The 11,337-nt window shown below is 40.3% G+C and overlaps 1 protein-coding gene and 1 pseudogene across 1 annotated transcript; both read left to right on the top strand.

The window, feature by feature from the left end:
• The first annotated feature begins 1,585 nt into the window (after window positions 1-1,585).
• On the top strand, window positions 1,586-3,222 carry LOC132169892 (probable glutathione S-transferase GSTU6). Its single transcript, XM_059580836.1, has 2 exons — window positions 1,586-1,778; window positions 2,924-3,222. The coding sequence occupies exons 1-2, from the start codon at window positions 1,586-1,588 to the stop codon at window positions 3,220-3,222; spliced, it is 492 nt and encodes a 163-aa protein (XP_059436819.1).
• A 164-nt stretch (window positions 3,223-3,386) lies between these two features.
• LOC132169891 (uncharacterized) lies at window positions 3,387-7,889 on the top strand (annotated as a pseudogene).
• The last annotated feature ends 3,448 nt before the right edge of the window (window positions 7,890-11,337 follow it).

Here is an 11,337-nt window from a genome sequence, read left to right as displayed (position 1 = left end):
TTATTTGTTATTTTTATTTTAAAAAAATTTAGGAGTGTAAAAATGGTTAGATGGTCACCCCGAATTTTTTTTTTTAATTTTTTTTTATAAAAATATAAAAAATTAAAGGCAATATAAGAAGTTTTAAATACAATTGGTCAAATTATAAAAATTTAAAACTTTGAGAGATAATTTGCCAAAATTAAGATTTTGGAGGTCGAATTACAAATCGTAAAATATATATAAGTGATTTTACTGACAGAAGCGCATCGTTTGGGGGAAGTGTATTGTTTTTATTTATTTTAAATTTGAAACTACAAATAAAAGTCCAACCGACCACACATACTCGCTTCCACTTTTTTTTTGCTTCCTTTGTCTCACTCTTCTTTGAAAGGTGTGTGAGTAGGGGTAGCAAAATGGGTACCCATACACAACCCGATTACGACCCGCGGGTACCCGTTACACGATTAGCCTATACCCAGACACGACCCGTTTAGCTAAATGGGTAATCGGGTTTGACACGATTATGACACGAAAATAACCGGGTAACCCGACACGACCCGTTTTACCCGTTTAAAATAACCGGGTCTAAACGGGTAGACACGACCCGACACGACCTGATTACCCTAAACTATAGAATTTTTTTTTAAAAAAATAAAAATTCAAAATTGTAATAATAATACTAATACATCAATATAGTCAATGCAAAAAATTGAATTCTAAGAGATTAAAGGCTTTAATAAAGGATAAGAAAAAAAAAAAATTGGAAAGTGACCGTAATTGACAAATTGTACTCCAAAATAAATTACTAAACTCATAATTTCACTTAAACTTAAAAGTTAAAAGTTAAAACAAGTAAGTTCATTTATTAAAATAGTCCACTTATAATTTAGTCCCACATGTAACAAAAGTGTTAAAAATTAATTTGAACAAAGATACAAATTCTTAGGAGCGGAGGAGGCCCACGAGGAGGAGGGAGAGTCGAGAGTGGAGACCCGAGAGAGAGGGAGAATCGGGAGAGTGGCCTAGTGGGACTGTGGGAGACAGTGAGTCGGTGAGTCGGTGACGAAGGGAGAGTGAGAGACCGAGTGAGAGGGAGTCAGGGAGAGGGCTGAGGGTTAGGTTACAGAATAGTGAGAAATTGAGAAATGAGAATACAGGGAGTCAGGGAGTAGGGACTGATTTTTTAATTTTTTTGTTCAAAAATCAAAATGGTAAACAGGTAAAGAGTAAAATCAGTAAATGAGTAAATGAGTAATCACCGACTAATCAGTAAAGTGGCTGTGAGTAAAAAAAATCGTCTGACTCTGACTTTTCTCAGTCCTCATGCGAAACGGCGAAAAAAATTAGATAAAAAAGTTGAAAAAGCCGGGTCGGCGCCCGGCGGGTCCAGAGAAAAAAAAAAAAAAAAAAAAAAAACCGGGTCTGGAGGGTCGACCCGGGTCTACCCGCGCCAGCCACGAAATTTTCGGATCTTAATCGGGTAGACCAGATTACGACCCGAACCCGATTAGCCCAAACCCAATACCTGTTTTTTCGTGTCGTGTTCATGTTGGGTTCGCGGGTCGTGTCAAAATTGCCGGCCCTATGTGTGAGTCGTGTGACCATGGCGAACGAGGTGGTTCTGCTGGATTCCTTGGACAGTATGTTCGGGATGAGGGCGAGGATCGCTTTGGCTGAGAAGGGGATTAAGTACAAGTACAAGGAGGAGGACTTGAAGAACAAGAGCGAGCTGCTTCTCAAGATGAACCCGGTTCACAAGAAGATCCCGGTTCTCATCCACAACGGCAAGCCGGTCTGTGAGTCCCTCATCATCGTTTAGTACATAGACGAGGTCTGGAATGACAAGTCCCCATTGCTGCCATCTGATCCTTGCCAGAGAGCACACTCCTGGTTCTGGGCTGATTTTGTTGATAAGATGGTTGAAAAGTCTCTGCAATTTTGTTTTTTCTCATACTATGTTAATTATGGTTAGATTCGCAGATTTCTTTGAAAAAAGGGTATCATGCTAATAATTAAACTATGTAGTATTTATCAATTCCATACAAAAGATTCAATAAGCATCATACGTATAGGTAAACCGTAAATTACCATTTATGATTTATCCCAACTCAGACTTTTATTTGGCCAATCCCAAAAATTATGAAAAATAAAAATAAGAAATTTAATAATGTTGGGTCATGAATCCGCTATTTAAACCCAATAGACCCCAAACCCGATCTCCATCAAACGGAAAATTTGGTAAGGCCTTAGAATAGCTTTTACCGAGAAGGTCTCGTAAACCGAAACACTCACGGTATCTGACTCAGAGACCGTTTCTCGGATAGGAGTCGGACGTCGGATCCGAGACGGTACACCAAATGGGAACAAGTCAGAAGACCAAGTGTGAAGTTGCCATTATAGAGTTACAGATATCCAAAGGTTCAAATTCATTTCAATTAAACATTATCCTACATTTGAAAGGTGCCTTTAACAAACAATCCCTATACAAGCGGGATAAGAGGCAATTTAAATTCAAAAGGCAATATACATCTAACGGTGATATGCAATCTCATCCCAAGACTCATCCCTTAACAAAATAACTACAAACCAGATATTCAGGGATAAGGGTCCCAAGATATACGGGAGGCAAACTCCACTACATGCCTATAAATACAATTCTCGATTTCTATGAAAGGTACGTGCAATCTGGACTTTAAAAACTGGGATTGCTTAAACACTCTTTCCTCAGTTTCTGACTTAGGCATCGGAGTTCCCCCGCCGGGACACCACCGGGGGTCTCTAATCCTATCTGTTCTCTTTTGTGTGTAGTCTGGAATACTACCAAAGCTCATCGCACCACCTGAAGGCGTGCCACGTCATCATCCCGGAAAACTGTGCATCAACAGTTTGGCGCCGTCTGTGGGAAACAATTAGCTTTTCCTTCATTTTTTCATTATTCTAGGTATGGTGAATACACGTTCCCAATCTGTGCGACAGCCCGGCGCACCTCCTGGGGCTCTTGGAGGTCCTCCAGAGTTAGCAGATTTCATGAGGCAGATGACTGAATCCATGAAGGCTTTGCAGAAGCAGAATGAAGACCTCGCCACAAGGCTCACGGTTGCTGAAGGCCGAAACAGCCGAAGGGACCAAGAGCGGGAAGAAAGAAGGACGAGGAGACAAGAGAAAGGCGAGAGAGGGAAAGACGCGCCGAGATCCACAGGGGAAAGAGGCCCCGAGGTTTTGAGGAGGAAGATGAAGTAAGCTCAGCTCAGGATAGCCATCATCATACTGTCCAAAACGAAAGATCTCGTCATACTAGATCTCGGAGGGAGCAGTCTTTCCGCCAGGAGGACCGTCGCACTTAAGGGTTTAATGAGAGCAATGTGAACGCCGACTTGCAGGAGCTTAAAAAGAAATGCGATGAAATGGCTCGTCAAATAGCTGATGGCAGAGATCAAACCAATGCGGGGGAACTTATGGAAAATACAAGTCTCCCCTTCACCCTTCGAGTCATGAATTTTCCTCTCCCCAATAAATTCAAGATGCCCCGAGTCAATCTCTATGATGGCACCGGGGATCCAACTGAACACATGGAAGCTCTTCGTGCGCATTTCATTCTTCATGGAACCCCAGACGCAATTTCATGTAGGGTCTTTCCCTTAACTTTCGCAGGAGTAGCTAAGGATTGGTTCGGTAAACTTCCGGCCAATTCAGTAGACGATTTCAAGACTCTCGGACGTCTCTTCTTGAGTCAGTTCTTGGCTACCCGGAAGAGGAAGAAGAATCCGGCTTATTTGTTGTCCCTTGTGCAGGGGAAGGAAGAATCATTAAAAGATTTCATGCTCAGGTTTAATCAGGAGAAGTTGATGATTGAAAACCCTCCTGAGCAGACAGTACTTGACGCTCTGATGCATGGAGTAAGAGCAGAAGGGCCTTTGATGGCTGAGCTGTCAAAAAGTACCAAGTTAGTGACTCTCGGTCAATTCATAAAAAAGGGTGATGAGTACATTAATCAGGAAGAAACCGTCCAAGCCCTCATGAAGAACCAGAAAGAAGAGATCGAAGCCAAGGGCAATAAGGAGAAGGTGACGCCGGCAAGTGCTGTAAAGAAGGAGGAGAAGGGTGTGAAAAGGTCAGAGAGGGTGGCCCCATCATATCCTAGAATGGACCCTCGGAAGTTGCAGAGCGCAAAGCTCACTCCATTGAATACTAGCATGACCGAGGTGTTCATGGAGATAAGGAGGGACCCTGCCTTCAAATGGCCAAGTAAGCTGAAGGGCGACCCTAAAAGGCGTGATCCTCAGAAGTATTGCGAGTACCATCGCGATCATGGCCATTTAACTGAGGAATGCATAACATTGAGGCAGGAGATTGAGAACCATATCAGAAACGGGAGGTTGGTGAAATTCCTAGCAGGTGAGAGGAATCAACGAAGAAACGAAGAGCCTCCGTTACTGGAAGGAATCCGAGAAGCACCCAGAAACCGAGAGACAATACCAAGAGAAGATCGGTATGCTGAACCGATGCAGGATCAGCAGGTGGAACCGAGGTGGGACAGAGAGTTCCATCAGCCTCGCCATCAAGACGCCGTAAGAGAAATTCACACCATCTCGGGAGGACTGGCTGGCGGAGGAACTTCTAGCTCATCTAGGAAAGCTTATGCGAGGAGAACAAAAGCTAATAACAAAGTACTGTCGATCGGAAGACCTCTAAAGATAGCAAGGAAAACGGGGATGACTATAAACTTTTCTGAAAAAGATGAAAGGGGGGTAATATTTCCTCATGATGATGCGTTAGTTGTTACACTAACGGTGGCCAACCATAAAATCCACCGAGTCTTGGTGGATAATGGTAGTTCAGCAGACATTTTATATTGGCCGGTCTTCAAGCAAATGGGTGTCGAACGGAGCAGGATCCAACCGTTTGATTCACCACTGGTAGGGTTTGCAGGAGAACAAGTTCAGCCAATGGGACTCATTTCCCTACCAGTTACGGTAGGTATGGCCCCAAGGCAATCCACTACTATGGTCGATTTCTTGGTAATCGATCGGCCATCTGCATACAACGCAATCATTGGTCGGCCATCCCTTAATAAGTTGAAAGCTGTAACTTCCACTTACCATCTGATGATGAAGTTTCCTATTGAGGAGGGAGTAGGAGTGGTAAAAGGAGATCAAGTTACGGCAAGGAAGTGTTATAACGTTTCCTTGAAGAAGTCAGAACCATCCCCTCTGACGATCGGCATGGTGGACGGCCGAAATAAAGTTCCCCTCAAAGGGGAGCTTGCTGAGCCTTTGGAAGAAGTGAAATTGGAAGAAGGAAAGGTAGTGAGAGTAGGAACGCAGCTCGTCTCGAAAGTCCGAGGCTCTCTCATAACTTTTCTTTGGGAAAATATGGAGGTGTTTGCGTGGACTCATGAAGATATGCCGGGGATCAGTCCCGATGACATCGTCCACGAACTTAATGTGGACCCAAACATAAAGTCAGTAAGACAGAAGAGAAGAAAGTTTGCCCCAGAATGGAATATGGCTATCGCCTAGGAAGTGGAGAAATTACTTAAAGCTCGGTTTATAGAGGAGGTTTATTATCCCGACTGGTTGGCTAATGTAGTGTTGGTCAAAAAATCCAGTGGGAAGTGGAGGATGTGTGTGGACTTCACAGACCTCAATAAGGCGTGCCCAAAGGACAGCTTTCCTCTACCACGCATTGATGCGCTAGTTGACTCGACAGCGGGATATGGCCTGTTGAGCTTTATGGACGCTTTTTCTGGTTATAACCAGATTTATATGCATCCAGAAGATCAAGAAAAGACCGCATTCATCACTGACCGAGGCTTGTATTGCTACAGGGTCATGCCTTTCGGTCTCAAGAACGCCGGAACAACGTATCAGAGACTGGTCAATAAGATGTTCCGAGACCAAATCGGCAGTAATATGGAGGTATATGTCGATGACATGTTGGTCAAAAGCGTGCTACCAGAAGGTCATATAGACGACTTGAAGGAGACTTTTGAAACTTTAAGGAAGTATGGGATCAAGTTGAATCCCGCAAAGTGTGCATTTGGTGTAGCCTCGGGAAAATTTCTCGGTTATATGGTGTCAAACCGAGGAATAGAAGCTAATCCCGAAAAGATCCAAGCAGTGTTAGATATGCAGTCACCCAAAAATACGAAGCAACTCCAGCAGTTGACTGGCAAAATTGCAGCATTAAACCGATTCATCTCTCGGTCCACAGACAAATGCTTACCTTTCTTCAAAATCTTAAGAAAGGCATTTGAATGGTCCGCAGAGTGTGAAGAAGCCTTTGAACAGCTGAAAAAGTATCTGACCAACACACCTTTGTTAAGCAGAGCTGTTCCCGGGGAAGCTTTGTATTTATACTTGGCTGTTTCCCCAATGGCTATAAGTGCGGCCCTTATCCGAGAAGAGGACGGTATTCAGAAACCAGTCTACTTTGTAAGCAGAGTATTGAGGGGAGCAGAAGAGCGATACCCTCAAATGGAGAAGTTAGCATTTGCATTAATCATTGCTTCCAGAAAACTACGCCCGTATTTCCAAGCTCACACTATCAGAGTCTTGACAGAATATCCCTTGAAGAAAGTGCTCGGAAAGCTAGATCTGTCTGGCAGATTAGCGAACTGGGCAATCGAACTTGGAGAATTTGATGTTGAGTTCCTCCCACGGAGTAGTATCAAGGGGCAGGTATTGGCCGACTTCTTAGCGGAATTCACTAATCTACCTGCCACCACAGATTGGCAGAAAGATGAAACATGGGTAATCTATGTAGATGGATCGTCAACAAGGAAGAATGGTGGAGCTGGGGTGATTTTAATCACCCCAGATGGAGAGGAATTATGTAGTTCCCTAAGATTGGAGTTCAAGACCACCAACAACGAAGCTGAGTATGAAGCGGTTCTGGCAGGACTCGGTTTAGCCCGAGAAAAGGGAGCCAATTTTGTTGAGCTACGGAGTGACTCACAGGTGGTTGTTGGACACATCCGGGGAGAGTTTGAAGCCAGAGGAAGTAAAATGAAGCAATATCTGTCGAAGGTACAGGATTTACAGAATACCTTTAAGAAATTCTGTATTATGAAGATCCCACGTGAAGAGAATGAAAGGGCGGACCAACTGGCCCGAAAAGCATCAACAGCGGTTAGCGGTGCTGAAGAACCTAAGATACCGATTCAGGTTTTGCCGAGACCTGCCATACCCGAAACGGTCTCGGTCTCAGTTACCGAGACCGTAGCGGAATGGCAAAGGAGCATAAGGGGATATTTGGAACAAGGAACTCTCCCGTCAGATAAAAAAGCAGCAACTCAAATCAAGATCAAGGCTGCCAGATTTACCATAATTAATGGAGTCCTGTATAAACGGGGCTTTATGCTACCGCTACTGAAATGTATCTCCAAGGAAGAGGGAGATTATGTACTTCGCGAGATCCATGAAGGAATCTGCGGCAGCCACTCGGGAGTGAGAGTATTGGCATATAAAACAGTCAAAGCCGGTTTTTACTGGCCGAATATGAGTTGGGACTCGGTACAAATGGTAAGAAATTGTGACAAATGCCAACGCTTCGCAAATATCGCTAAGCAACCCCCATAAGACTTGAGCTCAATATCCTCGCCATGGCCCTTCTCACAATAGTGGGTAGATATAGTAGGACCATTACCTCGTAGTAAAGGGGGTGTGTGTTTCGCGGTTGTGGCAGTGGATTATTTCACAAAATGGGCAGAAGTAGAAGCTCTAGTGAACATTACGGCCAAGAGCATTGAAAGGTTCTTATGGAAGAATGTTGTCTGCCGTTATGGTATTCTTCATGCATTTGTAACTGATAACGGGAAGCAGTTTGACTGTGAATCATTCCGAGAATGGTGTGCGAAGCTCCATATTAGAAACTACTACTCGTCTTGTAACAATCTGATCTCATAAAGCGGAAAAACTGTAATTATCAATACAAAAAATACTGTTAAAATACTTTTCTTTATACAAAAATACCCAAAACTATGTCGTACAAGGCATTTATACAAATCTATCCGACAGTCTAAACTCTAGACAAAACTTAACCAACTTGGAATCTCTGTACATCTCAATATGAATCTCTAATCACAACTGCATAATTACCTTGATTTTCCATTCCTGCAAGCACTACAAAAAAACTGTGAAGTAGTGAGTCAATTGATTTCCGATAATATAAATCATTGTTGAATCATATATAGCAAATGCTAGACAAGTTATAAAACCACAAAAATCCGTATTATTGGATATCAATATCATACTCAGTAAGTAAGAATACTTACAGTGGATTACATGAATGGATCATCAAAGGTAATTACTTGAAACCCGTTCTGCTGCAGTTGGTCCATACCCATAACAATCCCTTCACTGACTTTCTCTCTCTCTCTCTCTCTCGCCTAAACTCTCTTTCTTCCTCTTCAGCTCTCTGTCTTAAATTACATCTCACTCTCGGTTTCTCTCATCTCTTTTGTATGAATGAGGCATTAAATAAGGAAGGATTAAAAGAGAAAGAAGAGAGATGGGAGCAGGTGAGAGCTGTCGGCAGAAGGAGAAAAGAAAGAAGAAAGAAAATAATAATATAATAAGATTATAATAGTATGAATAAGAAAGAAATAGTGAGAGTTGGTGAGAGTTGTCGGGGGAGAAAAGGAGAAAAGAAAGAAGAAAGAATAAAATAATATAAAATAATAATATAAAAAGGATTAAGAAAGAAGTTTAGGTGTGAACGCAAATTTAGGTTTGAATAAAATATGAATAAAAAGAAAAAGTGGGATCATTGTTCGGCTGGGTTGGTGAAACATGAATAAAAGAAATATAAGCATCAGTTAATAATTCAAAGTATGAGAATAAGTGGGCGTGGGGCTGCTGTGAAGAAAAATGGGGAAAAGTAGGCGTGAAAGTTAGGTTTCACTCCAATATATAAAAAACAGATCTAATAAAATATTAAATATTATTCTCACCTAATTTCCCTTAATAATCTGAATCCCACAAATTCCTTACTCATAAAATCAATCACCAATTATTACAATCATACTCCAAATTATACCAATCAATCATCAATTATCATATCTCTTAAATCTCCCAATAAAATAATCAAAATAAAATCATCATCATGATATAATAACCTCAAATCAATATTCATTCCAATAATATTCATAAGATCTAATAAGTTCCTCAAGAATAAATATTATTACCTAATATAATCAATAAATATCTCAACCTCAAAGTAAATGCCATTACCTAATATGAATATTAATATAATCATAGCATCAATTTAATATCTCTAAAATAAGACTTTAAAAATCTGGGGTGCTACAATCTTCCCTCCTTATTAGAATTTCGTCCTCGAAATTAAAGCCCATAAATTACCACCTATCTCCAAATTGAGCAACCCAAATTAAAAACAAATCACACTTGAACCATAACTTACTCAAGTTACTATAAAATTTTTTAAATTCAATCTGTTCATAAATAAATATCATAACATATTCCATACCCAGGCGATGTGAGACTCTACAAGCACTCTTCTTGGGCACCAGTGTCACCGTTGGCAATCCTCAGGGAATTTCTTCATTCTCGGCCCTTAACTTTTGGCCCTTATACATCTCATTGTGTCTTAACTGACACCATTATAATATAACCCACTTTTGGCATCACCAACGTGTGTCCACTAGCGACCCTCATAGGCTTGTGCAAACTCCCACCATCTCAGGCTGGGTAATGTTTTGATACCATTTGTAACATCCCAATCTTTCTAGCCCAGTTTCACCTAGTAACTAGGCAATGTGAGACTTAGCACCCATGACTATCTCTATAAACTACCCACTCAATGTGGGCTTCTTCTCATCTTCCCAATATGGGACCGGGTGTTACAAACTCCCCCTCTTAAAACGTCATGCAGTGCTTCAATACCACATGACCTGGCGTTACTAGGTGGCTCTGATACCATTATTGTAACGATCTAATCTCATATAGCGGAAAAACTGTAATTATCAATACAAAAAAATACTCTTAAAATACTTTTCTTTATACAAAAATACCCAAAGCTATGTCGTACAAGGCATTTATACAAATCTATCCGACCGTCTAAACTTTAGACAAAACTTAACCAACTTGGAATCTCTGTACATCTCAATATGAATCTCTAATCACAACTGCATAATTACCTTGATTTTCCATTCCTGCAAACACTACAAAAACTGTGAAGTAGTGAGTCAATTGATTTCCGACAATATAAATCATTGTTGAATCATATATAGTAAAATGCTAAACAAGTTATAAAACCACAAAAATCCGTATTATTGGATATCAATATCATACTCAGTAAGTAAGAATACTTACAGTGGATTACATGAATGGATCATCAAAGGTAATTACTTGAAACCCGTTCTGCCGCAGTTGGTCCATACCCATAACAATCCCTTCACTGACTTTTTCTCTCTCTCTCTCTCTCTCTCTCTCTCTCGCCTAAACTCTCTTTCTTCCTCTTCAGCTCTCTGTCTTAAATTTCTCATCTCACTCTCGGTTTCTCTCATCTCTTTTGTATGAATGAGGCATTAAATAAGGAAGGATTAAAAGAGAAAGAAGAGAGATGGGAGCAGGTGAGAGCTGTCGGCAGAAGGAGAAAAGAAAGAAGAAAGAAAATAATAATATAATAAGATTATAATAGTATGAATAAGAAAGAAATAGTGAGAGTTGGTGAGAGTTGTCGGGGGAGAAAAGGAGAAAAGAAAGAAGAAAGAATAAAATAATATAAAATAATAATATAAAAAGGATTAAGAAAGAAGTTTAGGTGTGAACGCAAATTTAGGTTTGAATAAAATATGAATAAAAAGAAAAAGTGGGATCATTGTTCGGCTGGGTTGGTGAAACATGAATAAAAGAAATATAAGCATCAGTTAATAATTCAAAGTATGAGAATAAGTGGGCGTGGGGCTGCTGTGAAGAAAAATGGGGAAAAGTAGGCGTGAAAGTTAGGTTTCACTCCAATATATTAAAAACAGATCTAATAAAATATTAAATATTATTCTCACCTAATTTCCCTTAATAATCTCAATCCCACAAATTCCTTACTCATAAAATCAATCACCAATTATTACAATCATACTCCAAATTATACCAATCAATCATCAATTATCATATCTCTTAAATCTCCCAATAAAATCATCATCATGATATAATAACCTCAAATCAATATTCATTCCAATGATATTCATAAGATCTAATAAATTCCTCAAGAATAAATATTATTACCTAATATCATCAATAAATATCTCAACCTCAAAGTAAATGCCATTACCTACTATGAATATTAATATAATCATAGCATCAATTTAATATCTCTAAAATAAGACCTTAAAAA

This window comes from Corylus avellana, chromosome ca2 (genome assembly GCF_901000735.1).
Source record: "Corylus avellana chromosome ca2, CavTom2PMs-1.0".
In the NCBI taxonomy this organism is placed as follows: domain Eukaryota; kingdom Viridiplantae; phylum Streptophyta; class Magnoliopsida; order Fagales; family Betulaceae; genus Corylus; species Corylus avellana.
Note: the sequence above shows the minus strand (reverse complement) of the source record. Positions and strands in the feature narration are given on the sequence as shown.

Excerpts from the sequence above, each read along its gene's own strand:
- LOC132169892 (XM_059580836.1), top strand. The coding sequence starts at position 1,586 with ATGGCGAACGAGGTGGTTCTGCTGGATTCCTTGGACAGTATGTTCGGG. Across the intron at positions 1,779-2,923 it reads CCACAACGGCAAGCCGGTCT|GTATGGTGAATACACGTTCC; the intron begins GTGAGTCCCTCA and ends TCATTATTCTAG.